Genomic DNA, 13,020 nt, shown 5'->3' with positions numbered 1-13,020 from the left:
GAGAGCAAGCAGGGTTTAGCAGGCATGCAGCAGACAGGGGAATGACGCTGGAAACAGGTTGGGGAACGACGACGATGTAACAGGGGGAAAAGGACTGAGAAGAGTTTTTGTAGGCTGAGGGAAACACAGATGAGGACAATATGCAGGTGATTACATGGAGCAGAGGGAGAGAAGTGGCTGGTGGGCGGAGTCCAGAGGGAGACGGGAAAATCCAAGGTTGGCCAGGTGCCAGGCAGAAACGGTGACAAATACGGTCACTTTACTAAGGAACTAACAGTTAAATAAACCCCAGGACAAGAAGTTGCTGGTAGCAGCTAATGGGGATGACAATTAATAAACATCACTGTGGAGCTCTCAGTGATACTGCAGATTTTTCGTGCTAGATCTTCAACAGTGTGATAATAAATACATGTCATGTAACACGTTTTTACTGTTCACAGCAATTTTTTTCATGCAGGTTTGGAAGGTAGGCCTATTTGTTTTTCATTCCCATATCATGAGATATTTTTTATTTGCTTGTCTCTGCTTGCTTGGTTTTGGTCTGAGCTGCGGATGTGGGTATAAAACCTGAATGAGTCTGACAAACACAGACATCAGCATCAGCACACGATGGAGATCGCATCTATTTGCCTGTTAATGTGTAAGAAATGATTTTTTTTTTATTTCACTTTCTTCTCAGCATCTGAGATCTTATGCTATTTAATGCCAATAATCCCAAATTATGGAATGCCCTACCCTTGTGATTTGCAGTGAGAGTAGAGAGCAGGTAGAGGAACAGCTGGAAAGGTGGAGGTTTGCTCTGGAAAGAAGAGGCATGAAGGTCAGTCGTAGTAAGACAGAATACATGTGTCTAAACGAGAGGGATCAAGGTAGAAGCGTTAGGTTACAGGGGGCTGAGGTGAAGAAGGTGCAGGAGTTTAAGTACTTGGGGTCAACAGTTCAGTGTGATGGGGAGTGTGGAAAAGAGGTGAAGAGGCGAGTGCAGGCAGGTTGGAGCGGGTGGAGGAAAGTGTCAGGAGTGTTGTGTGACAGAAGAGTGTCAGCAAGACTCAAAGGATAGGTGTACAAGACAGTGGTGAGACCAGCTCTGCTCTATGGGTTAGAGACGGTAGCAGTGAGAAAAAGACAAGAGGCTGAGATGGAGGTAGCAGAGATGAAGATGTTGAGGTTCTCCTTAGGAGTGACCAGGTTAGACAGAATAAGGAACGAGTACATCAGAGGGACGGCTCACGTTGACTGTGTTAGCGACAAAGTCAGAGAGTTTTGTAACGATAACAATAAACAAAATATAATATAACATATATTATCACAAATTCTCTGTTTAACTCATCTACAGTCTCCATAACAGCAGACGGCACTGAAGCTTTTCTCTTTGTCACCAATCATTTGCATGTATTTAGTTGAACCAGCAAAATCATCTGTGTCCACGCAACTTACTCACGAGTCTAGTTTAGTAACCTGCAGCTGTAAATCTAGATACAAGACCCACACTCATCCCCCACGACCCATACCTGCTAACTGTGGTTGAATTCACACAGCCACATCATACACTCTTGGCTGCTGTGTTGTTTTAATATTGTGGTGGTAGAAGCGTCAGCAGGAGCTCTTTTACAGGTCTGCAGCATCACTTCTTGTTTGGCTGATAAGTCACTTTAACAAAAGCCAGCAGGCTGTAACCTGCAGAACGACTTGTCTGATGATACTGGCCCAGTCAGCTGCAGCTGCAAAGAGACTCAACTGTCTAATCATCTGTCCATACATCCATATCTGTCCGCGTTGGGTGGAAAAAAGAAAATACTTGTGAATCAATACGATACAACAGAAATAAAATGTTCATATCTGTTTGTTTCACACCCTGTTCATGCTCCATGAGCTGAGCGCTTCACAACTCTGCAAGGTTTTTCTTTGAGTGCAGCTGTGTGCGAACTGCAGACACCTCAAACTGGATGCATGTAGGTTAATATTTATGTTGCAGACACAGATAATATGAGTAATTTGGTGCTGCTGAACCAAGTCCACATATTCATGCACTTCAAGCATTAAACACCAAACGTATGGGAAAACTGGATAGAGCTTTATTCATGTCTTTCATGTCCTGTTTTATCTCCCAGCAGCCACACTGACCGTCCAGCCTGACAGGTCTCAGTTCTTTAGCTCTGAGGCCCTCACTCTGAACTGTACAGTGCCGGGAGAGTTCAGCGGCTGGACCGTGAAGAGAAACACCTCAACGGGATCTTTTCTGTCATGTGCAGTTGACTGGGGTCGCTCCAATGGCTCCTTCTGCGTGATTCGCAGTGTCTATGCAGCAGACACTGGAGTTTACTGGTGTGAGTCTGAGAGAGGGGAGCGCAGCAACGTCCTCAACATCACAGTCAACAGTAAGCTTGCAGTGCTGTTGCTCTAACACCTTTAAATACCACAAGAGCATCACAATTCTAAAAGAAACACCTATAATAACTAGATAAAGCATTTCCTGAAGAAAATGCACTGTGAATGCTGAAACGCTGAATCGATTCATGAAGAACTGCTGAAAGTTGATGAAGAGAAACAGGAAGTGTTTTAACAGAGATAAACATATGAAGAAGAAGATAAAACAGCTGAATGTTAACTTATAAAAGCTGAAATAGATTTGCTAAAGTTGATAAAACATAGCTGAATTTATCTAAAATATAAAACTTAAAAGAATAGTTAAACAGTTTAGTTAAAAAGAGCTGAAAGTAGAAGAAACTGAAGCAGGTTAGCAAAGAGCCGCTAGCATAAACATGCTAACTACTCACGAGCCTGTACAAGTGTCTGACGCTGATTTATAAACAGCCCTGATCACGTGACCCGACACAGCCGTTGCCACGGAGACTTTAGGGGAGAGGCGGGAAACTTCAACTGCCAAGATTTTTACTAAGGTGAAAACTGATTTGGAGCCTTACAAACAGGCTTTTTTCAGCAAAACTACGATAGGTATCGTAATAAAAGGTGAACCACGTGAGAGCCAAGACTTTAATGAACCACTAGTGTGAATGTTATGTTTGAGGACTGAAAATTGTGGTGACAGGAGCGAGAGATCCAAGTGGACTCTTCAGCTTGTCAAACAGATTCTCAGACCAAATTTAACATTGGAGCTAACGGGAGAGCTGAGGGGGACTCCCGTCACTCTGAGGCTCACAGAGAATAAACGATTTTTCTCTCAGCTGAGATAAATAGCTTATCAGAATCAGGACAAGTTTACCTACGTTTCTGTGAAGAAATTATTCAGAAAGAGTGAAAATTGCGGCCGTGCTGACAGTTTATTGACAAAGATTTCGGTTTACAAAAATCGGCCTCTCCACTCTAAGCTGTGACGTCATCCACTCTAGCTGCACCAACGTTCCATCATTCACTCCCATTATAAAGTCCAAAATCAGCCAAAAACATCAAGTCACAAAAACTGAAATTATGAAAAAACTATAAAAGATATTAAAAAACTGAATGGAAGATTAAAAGAGCAGAAAAAGCTGAACATTTTGATACCTGAATGATTTCTGTAGCTGAAAGTATGCTGAAGTAGTTAAAGCTGAAAGAAGAGGAAGTTGAAGAGTTGCTGAAGAGACTCTCCCATAGGAATCCATTATAAAAAATAGTTATTAAAAGTTAAATATTTTAAAAAGTATAAAAGTTATAAAAATTCTGAATGGAAGCACACTTCTCCTTAAAAAGCTGAACATTTTGATACCTGAACGGTTTCTGTAGCTCAAAGTATGAAGGAGTAGTTACGCGCCGAAAAACGTACGGAAGAATAATAATATATAAGAAAGATTACGATAACAATACTGTGAATGCTCAAAAGCATTCACAGTGATTATGTGTTAAAGTGTGTATGATGCAACAAAACGTTCTGAACAATAGCTCCAACAATCTAGTTTCAATGTTACCTAATGGTGACAGCAGTCTTCTTATGATGAGTATGTTGTTCTGCCAAAAGAAGTGAATTAAAATAGGTCAGTGTTTTCTACATATACAGTTATTGGACAGTCCACAAAACATTGGGTTCTTAAATCACTGTGCTTGTTGGTTTATTTAAATATACTGAAACACACAGACATATGACCAGAGGTCTGTGGTTTCTCTGTATTTTAGCTGGTGACGTGATCCTGGAGAGTCCTGCACGTCCTGCAAGAGAAGGAGACGAAGTGACTCTTCGTTGTTCATACAAGAAAGGCTATGCAACATATTCAACGTCACAGTTCAGAGCTACCTTCTTTAAAGACGGCGTGTTCGTCGGGACCAACACTGAAGGAAAGATGTTCTTTCCGTCAGTGTCTAAGTTTAACGAAGGTTCCTACAAGTGTCAACACCCCACAAAAGGAGAGTCATCAGAGAGTCGGCTGACTGTGACAGGTGATGTTCTGATTAGGACAAACAGTAGATGTGTGATCATCAGAGCCTTTCAGTAAACTTCAGAGGAAAATCAAGAATCACATTTAGGTATTTGTCTTAAAATTTGAACACGTGAATTAACTTCTTCAAATATTTGAAGCTGCCTGAAGATGTTTACTGCATTTTAGTCTCCACTTTTTTACACCTATGAGTTTATAATGAGAAACACTCTCAGTTGTGACACTGACAGGAAATTCATGTGCAGAAAAAGCACATCACAAAATTGCTATGATTCTTGTGCAGAAGTGTGAAGGTAACAGAGATCTTTGCTTTTTTACCATAATTGTCCCATTTGAGAATTTGTAAAACAAACCTGGACTACACGTCTACATTTATGTTATAAAAAGCTTCAAATTCAACATTGTTTAAAATTTTAGCAGAGTAAAATTTACAGTTTGTACTCAGTACTTTTAAATATAGTCATTTCTTTTAGAAGTACTTTTACTTGCAAGTATTGAGTTTGTGTACTTTAACCACTTTTGTCTCCCACTATGTTCCAAGTATCTTCAGTCTTGTTACAGTATTGTGTGAATTATATCAGATACATAATTCTACATCATGGATGTATTTTTTGTTTTCTTCCTCACAGTCTGTTCTGAGCCTAAAAGTGTCCCGACTACTCCTCCTCCACCTCCTCTGGTGTCTTTAAAGATGGTGTTTATCATCCTGCTGCTCCTCCTGTACTCTTCATTGTAATGGTGTGTATATATAAAAGATGGGCTCGAGGTAAGAACACCCCTGAAAAAAAAACTAATGACAAAATAATATATTGAGCTCTTTATTGAAATTTATATTCGCCTTCTGTAAAAAAAACAGGCCCACGATCATGACAGGTAGAGGTAATAAGCTGAGATGTCAACATACAAGCATTCAGCAAACTGTAAATCCATTAAGTCTGTGTAGTTGAAAACAGAACTCTTCCACATCTTCCTTTGAACTCTGCAAAAAAAATAAAAATAAAAATAAACTATTCTGCTCTTTTATACGCACATCTCTTGAAACAGAAACACTTTTTTCATAGCACTTTGCTTTGATGTTTTTTCTCCTTGACTTAGATTTTGTTTGCTTGCCTTGTTTCTCACTTGTAAGTCGCTTTGGATAAAAGAGAGTTACAAGTCTGCTAAATGACTAAATGTAAATGTAAATGTAGTTGTGTTACTTCATCTGTTGTCATTAACTACAAATGCCATCTTTATACTGCCATCTAGTGACAATTCTAGGTTTTTACAAATTGGCACTTTGTAAAAGGTTTGGTGGACTTAAAGAAGCTGTAAACCAAAATATACTGTGATAAAATATTAAATAAAATGACACAAACTGAGGTTTATTTTGTTTAATACTTGTCAGGTCCAAGTCTGAAATTCCAAATGAGATCAAAAGTAAAACACCAAGACACCATTTACTTTCCCTGCTACTTTCCGTGTTCATTGTTTAAAACAATTTGGGAACTGAATGAAGATAAAAAAAATGTAAATACTCCACTGAGGACACATTTTTTCTGTTCTGCAGCTCAAAGAGTTTTTGGTACTCTCAGATCAGATGGATCATGATGGATGGAGTTTTGTGCTTGGACGAAGAAAAAGAAGAAAGACTGTCATGGTTCCAGCGTCGTTGCTGACTGTATTTACCCCATGCTCTTATTTTGGCAACTTCCTGTTTCCTCCTCCCAGTCTGATCACATTCACTCACCTAATTGACTACACCTGGTTTTCCCCACTCTATAAATACCGGCCTGCTCACCTGTCTCCCCTGCCAGGTAGTCTGTTCTCAACTCCCAGATACTATCCCGCGTTTCATTGGACTGATTTTGTTTGGACTTTTCGGACTCTGCCTGATCTGGACCCCGTCTCTTGCCTGACCCCCTGGTGCTGTGAGTTCTGTTTTTTCCCCGTCATTCCCCCTGCTCACAGTACCAGACCTGTACCTGGACCTGCCTGATTCTCCTTCCTGGACCTGCCCCCCTTCTACCCCTCTGGTTCTGTGAGTGTTTTCCTCTGATCTGTTTTCTCCCTCGTTGTTCCCTTCCCTGCTCAGACTGTTTGAACCTCTTTAGTGTTTTGACCTGGATTGTCTTTCTGTTGTGGATTTTTCCTGCCGGACCTCTGTAGTACTGTTTCACTGTGTATGACTTGGACTGACCCTGACCTCCGAGGTTAGCCTATTGAATTTGTTGTTTGGACTGCCTTTGTACATAACCCCAGACTGTTTTCTCACACTGTTTTGGACTTTGGATTCATCACATTCTGTGTTAAAGTTTTGGACTGTTGTCTCATTGTGCTTCTGCAAAAACTCTTGTTACTCTCCTGGACTCGTTACACCTTTACCCGCCACCCTTCCTGGCATTCACTGTCTCCATCTGTGCCATGTCCTCTCTGTTGGTCGGTCATATTGGCCGTGACACACTCATTCTGCACTGAAGAGTTCCCTACATGTTTCCATCTAACTCATTCCCTTGTACCCTTGTTATTATTAAAACCTTAAACTCCTTCCTGTACTTGGTGTTATCTCGGGCCATGGAATCCTTAATTCAGCTCATGACACCCCCAAATGTCAGTAACACATCAACACAAATTACCAACACTGCATCTCCTAAGATATTAAATGTTACCTTTAACACTCAGCCAGCTTCGAGGTGACTTTCCTTTTGAGGGGTGTTCACACTGGTAGAAACCTTCAGACTGAGACACAGCTAAAAAACTCTTCCTCCCTTTATCCTCAGTACCGATGAAAACGTTGTCTCTGTAGAACGTAGCTGGGAAATCTGACACAGAACTGAGCTCTGTCAGGAGCGATGCTCAGTGAGGCTGCAAGAGAGCAAACAGGAAGCCCTTGTTTTGTTCAATAAGTAAATAAGAAGGTCGAATATTTGAGCGTTTCCTGCTTGTTAGCTCATTATATGTGTCGAAAACAAGCACTGCTGTTGTTAAATGTGCAACATTGGATTTATTTGGTAATTTGGAGGCAGCAGAAACAAGTGTTTTATTGTATGTTGTATTTCTGTGGTGAACATGTTAGTGAAGAGTTTTCATTTTCACTTTAGTTAATTTTATGCATTAACAACATTACCTATATAAAATTTTTTTGCACTGAAAACAATCGTCTGCTGTGATCCTCCAATAAAGAAGTGAGTGTGCCGGGTGGTTCAGTCCACAGCGTCTGGTGGACGAGTGGATTAAGTATAAAACAGAACTCACCCTCAGCAGCAACACTGTGGGATCCTTCAGCCAAACCTGCGAAAGAGAGCTGGTCTCTTAGTGACAACACTAAGAATAAATAAAGAAAATAAACATTAGTGTGAGGTAAACAAGCTATAAAACCAGTTTTACACAGAAATATCCATTAAAAAGCAAATAAATTCATATCAGAATAAAGCTGGAGATTCAGATTTGAACGTCAATTCATTTCAATGGTCAAAGTATCAATTACACATAATTTACAGCAGCATTAGCACAAATTACATTTTAGATTAGATTAAACTAAATGTGTTGTGTGAAGAGAATCACTCACACTGACCAAACCACAGAGAATTACCACAAACCCTGCAGCTCTCTCATTAACATCCCTTAGTTTATGAAGTTGAAACTGTAGAAAATGTAAATGCAGGTAGAAATATATAAATAAAAATCATATAATTACTCACAGAGCATAAGGCAAAGTGTTGTGATGTCCATCCTGTTTCGATGTTGTGCAGTAAGTTTCACCTGTGACTGGTGTTTACCACATTCCCTGAAGACAAGAAAGGAAATCAGCTGCTGAGAAATTAACAGTATTTAAAATGAATCAATGAGGATGTTTTACATTATTTGCAAAGTGATTTCATTTTATGCTTTCAGGCATTGCTGCAACTAACAATTATTGTCATGACTGATTAGTCTGGCAATTATTTCCTAAATTAACAAATTATTTGTTCACATTATCTAAAACCATCTCAACCCTTGTTGAGATGCACACAGAAGAAAACATGTTGTCACTTATAAGACACAAATCAGCTTCATCACATCTAGTAAAACAGGAAGTGAAGACAAACACCTCCTCCAACAAACTGTCTGCAGGTTTCCTTCATGGTTAATCTGATCTGTTAACTTCATCAATATGAAGCCATTTAATCGTAAATTGATAAAACTGAGCTGACCCACATTTCAAACCACAGACCAACAGAACCTCCCATCAACCGCATCAACTAAACCTTTTTTTCCCCATTTGTTTTTTTTCCCCCACTATCAGTGTGAGTTAGATAGTTGACAATGAAAAACAACAACAACAACGAAGAAACCAGGCATAAAAGTACAACTAAAAATCACCGCTTGGGGGGCAGACAAATCACTTACAGAAACAGGTAACAGAGTCCAAAGTCCAGGGAGGAGGGTAAAGTCCAGGGAATCCAGGGGGAGAAAACAGGGCCAGGAGCAAGGAGGCATAGAAAGACATGACAATCTGGCAACAAGCAGAGGACTGAGGGGAGCTTTTATTTGAAGTGATCACGCAGATGAAGTGGTCCATATACAAGCATGAGGTGGTCGTTGGTGAGCGGAGCAGTGGCAGTAAAGTCCAGTGGAAGAGGGAGAAACGCAGCTGGGCAGGTGCCAGGAAGAAACGGTGACAATAGGAAACAGCTTTAGGTACAATCCACTTACAGTAGCTATGGTGAGATGAAGCCTCATGAGGCATTGAACCACTTCATCCAAGGCTTCATTTCTGGAAGCTTCATGTGCACACCACACCACCTACTGGCCAAGTGTATAATCACAGGCAGTTGTATCTGAACCACATAATGTGTGATTCATTGAATTTTTGTGTCTGTTATGTCTGTTGGAAATGACTTGAGTTACAAAAAATGTATGACCAAATCATTTCTGAACACAAATGATCACACATGTGTATAATACTGTAGCGACCCAGAGGTGGGGCATATTGTTCTGTTGGTGTTTGACTGTTCCAGGTCCTGTTACGCGTTATGTGGTTCTTCTAATTGGTTCTTTTATTTTGTAGTGTATATAGTTGTGTGATGTCAGGTGTGCTTCCGGGGGTGGGGAAGAGGGAACCCGGGAGAAACAGGCGGGAGATTTAGTGTTTCCGGGAGTGACTAAAGACTGCACTGAGACCTGTTGTTACTCTGTTCTGATTTATAAAAATAAAAAGAGTTGTTCACTCTGAGGCTGTCACATTGGTGTCAGAAGTGGGATTTTCAACCTGTCTTGTTAGACCGGGAAAGGAGCGAGCCATGGAAGGAGAACTGCGGGAGCTGGAGCGAGCTGTGCTGGAAAGCAGCCTGCTTCTGGATAGGACTGATGCGGGCGAGACCAACGCGGGGCTGCCGCGATCCAGACCAACCCGACGGCTCCAGCGTCCCCAGGCTTCATTTACATAAAATGAGCAAAGCACGCAGTGGTGAACAACCATCACAAACAGAGACAGTCCCTGACAGCGCTGCACCGAGTCAGACACCCAAAACACCGGTCAAACTCCCGAGGTTCAACGGGCTGACTCCCCTGGAGCCCTACCTCGCTCAAGTCCAGCTCGCCGCGCTGCACGGTGGGTGGAGCGGCAAAGACACGGCGACACAGCTGGCCCTGGCTCTGGAGGGTCCCGCTCTGCAGGTGCTAATTGATGTGGCACCGGAGCAACGGCAGGAGCTACCGGTGATCACCGCGGCGCTGGAGAGACGCTTCGGACAGCGGACCTCGACAGAGCAGGCTCGCGAGCAGCTAGCCAGTCGTCGGCGCAGTGAGGGGGAGAGTCTGGGGACGTTCGCCGCCGATCTGCAACTCTACTCGCGGCGCGGCTACCCCTCATTTCCTGCCGCCGCCCGGGAGGAGCTGAGTTTAGACGCCTTCCTGCGGGGGCTCACGCCGGAGCGGCTCCGCCAGCACGTCCGCCTCTCCATGCCCCGCTCTCTGGAAGAGGCCCTCCTCGAAGCGGAGCGGGCCGAGGAGGTACTGAGCCCGAGACCATCACAGCGGAGGCTCCCGGACCAGCCATCGCTGGCGCGGGCAGCCGAGTGCAGCGGTGAGACGGAGACGTCAGAGGAGAACGTCAGCCGAGCTCAACCGGCTGCCGTACCGGTGCGTCGGCCTCGCCGGGGAGACAGCGGCTGTTTCCGCTGTGGTGAACTGGGACATTTTGCCCGTGATTGCCCCGCCCCCTTGCCGAAAGCTAAGGCCGGGTCACCGCAGGGAAACGGCGGCGGAGTGAGGCGGTGAGGGGACACTCACTCCAATCAGACACACCCCTCTCCGGGAACATTCACACAGTGGGTCGCTGTGGATTTCTTAAAGGACTATATGTGGACTGTGTTATAGAGAACCAGCAATGTCGGGCCCTGGTGGATACGGGGTCCACCATCTGCTTGCTGCGACGGGGGTTTCTCCCGGGGACAACCGGTCCACTCCCGGAGGGGTGGACCCCCACTGCAACAGAATTAATGACTGTCACTGGGGAAAAGACTGTGATGCCAGGGAAACGGGCGCTGCAGGTCGCTGTGGGGGAGCAAGAGGTGAGCCATGAGTTTTGGCTTGCTGACATCCGCGAGGACTGCATCATCGGCCTGGACCTGCTAACCCGCTGGGGTGTGCGTGTTGACGTGTCGGGGCTCGCCCTATGCTTCGGCACGGAGACCGTGCCACTTCAGTCGGGCCGGGGAGGGAGCATCAAACGACGGGGACGCCGGGCTCCTCGGCGCGCTGAGGCCAACGCACTCAAGCCGTCACCTCTATCAGCCAGCATCCCGACAACAGAGATCCAACATCGGCCGGGGCGACAGCACAGCAACGCCGATGCCCTCTCCAGGCGACCGTGCGCTGCAGAGGAGTGTCGTCACTGTCAGCGTCAGGAGGAGAGGGAGCGGGGACCCGAGGCAGCCACCGCTCGCCTAGGAGTCGACAGCGCAGAGGCAGAGCAGCTGTTCACTGGGGAACAGTTACGCCATCACCAGGGGGCCGATCCTGTGCTATTAATGGTGAGAGGCTGGCTGGAAGCTCAGCAGCGTCCAGACTGGCCAGCAGTGTCTGCAGAGGAGCCTGAAGTGAAGGTCCTCCATTCCCAGTGGGGCAACTTGGAGCTTCACGACGGCGTGCTGTACCGACGGTGGCGAGCGCCAGACCAGGGGTCGGACAAGCTGCAGCTTCTGGTTCCTCGCGCCCTGCGGCCCGAGGTCCTCCAACTGGTCCATGGAACGGCAGGAGCTGGTCACTACGGCAACACCAAAACGATTCGCCGTCTGAGGCAGAGGTTCTACTGGCCTGGCTGTCGTCAGGATGTGGAGCTCCACGTCCAATGCTGTGACACCTGCACCGCCCAGAAAGGACCCTGTCAGCGCTCCAGGGGTCCGCTGCAGCAGTACCTGGTGGGAGCCCCGATGGAGAGGGTCGGGGTGGACATTCTAGGGCCGTTTCCCCTCACAGAGTCCAGTAACCGCTACGTCCTCGTTGCAATGGATTATTTCACTAAGTGGCCAGAGGCGTATGCGGTGCCGGACCAGAGCGCTATCACATCAGCGCAAAAACTGGTGGACGAGATGTTCACCAGATTTGGGGTTCCTGCAGATCCATAGTGACCAGGGGCGTAACTTCGAGAGCCGGCTGTTTAGTGAGGTGTGCCAGAGGATGGGAGTGAGGAAAACACGGACCACTCCACTTCACCCACAGAGCGACGGGCTGGTGGAGCGTTTCAACCGCACCCTGGCCACCCAGCTTGCCATCCTGACCAGCCATCACCAGCGAGATTGGGATCAGCACCTGCCTCTGGTCCTCTGGTCATACCGGACTGCTGTACAGGACTCCAGCCAGTGCACCCCTGCTGCACTGATGTTTGGCAGAGAGCTCCGCACCCCAGTCGACTTGGTCTTTGGATCGCCGCCAGAACCGGAGATCGCTGGCGGCCCTGAGATGGACTATTACAGGCGCCTTAGAGAGAGACTCAGACTGGTGCATGATTTGACCCGACGCGCACAGAAGGAGGCTGGGGTCAAACAGAAAAGAGCGTATGACGCTCGCTGCCAGGGGCGCACATTTGCACCTGGGGACAAAGTGTGGGTGTATTGCCCGGTGAGAAAGAGAGGGATCTCACCAAAGCTCTGTAGCCACTGGCAGGGGCCGGGGGAGGTGTTGGAACGGCTGTCGGAGGTGGTCTTTCGGGTTCAGATGCCTGGTCGGCGGCGGAGGGTGGTGCTGCACCGGGACCGGCTGGCACCCTACCACCGGCTTGCCCCGACTGGGGATGATGACGAGGGTGAGGACGACCCTCCACCTGTCATCCCCGGTGACAGTGACAGAGACACTTCAGGACTTGGGACATTTTCAGACACTGGGGGTGGGGATCAGGAGAGACCGGCGCGTCAACGGCGCCGGCCTGATCATTAAAGGGACTTTGTTGCATGGACTGAGGTTAGTGGGGACACTTAAACCTCTTAGCGGGGGGCTGTATAGCGACCCAGAGGTTGGGTATATTGTTCTGTTGGTGTTTGACTGTTCCAGTTCCTGTTACGTGTTATGTGGTTCTTCTAATTGGTTCTTTTATTTTGTAGTGTATATAGTTGTGTGATGTCAGGTGTGCTTCCGGGGGTGGGGAAGAGGGAACCCGGGAGAAACAGGCGGGAGATTTAGTGCTTCCGGG

The 13,020-nt window shown here is 45.9% G+C and overlaps 1 protein-coding gene, 1 long non-coding RNA gene and 1 pseudogene across 2 annotated transcripts; 2 read left to right on the top strand and 1 right to left on the bottom strand.

Annotated features, from left to right (window-relative positions):
* Positions 1 to 609: 609 nt before the first annotated feature.
* Positions 610 to 5,106, top strand: LOC113168348 (low affinity immunoglobulin gamma Fc region receptor III-like). The gene is made up of 4 exons (XM_033326537.1): positions 610 to 640; positions 2,112 to 2,378; positions 4,111 to 4,371; positions 5,000 to 5,106. Exons 1-4 carry the CDS (start codon positions 610 to 612, stop codon positions 5,104 to 5,106), a joined length of 666 nt encoding a protein of 221 aa, XP_033182428.1.
* Positions 5,107 to 7,178: 2,072 nt separating this feature from the next.
* On the bottom strand, positions 7,179 to 8,125 carry LOC113168581. The gene is made up of 3 exons (XR_003299475.1): positions 8,051 to 8,125; positions 7,605 to 7,673; positions 7,179 to 7,214 (listed from the first exon to the last, which is right to left on the bottom strand). It is a non-coding gene; the product is annotated as an uncharacterized LOC113168581 (long non-coding RNA).
* A 2,167-nt stretch (positions 8,126 to 10,292) lies between these two features.
* On the top strand, positions 10,293 to 12,767 carry LOC117153004 (annotated as a pseudogene).
* The last annotated feature ends 253 nt before the right edge of the window (positions 12,768 to 13,020 follow it).

Source organism: Anabas testudineus, chromosome 18, assembly GCF_900324465.2.
Source record: "Anabas testudineus chromosome 18, fAnaTes1.2, whole genome shotgun sequence".
In the NCBI taxonomy this organism is placed as follows: domain Eukaryota; kingdom Metazoa; phylum Chordata; class Actinopteri; order Anabantiformes; family Anabantidae; genus Anabas; species Anabas testudineus.
This window is presented reverse-complemented; position numbering and strand designations above follow the sequence as displayed.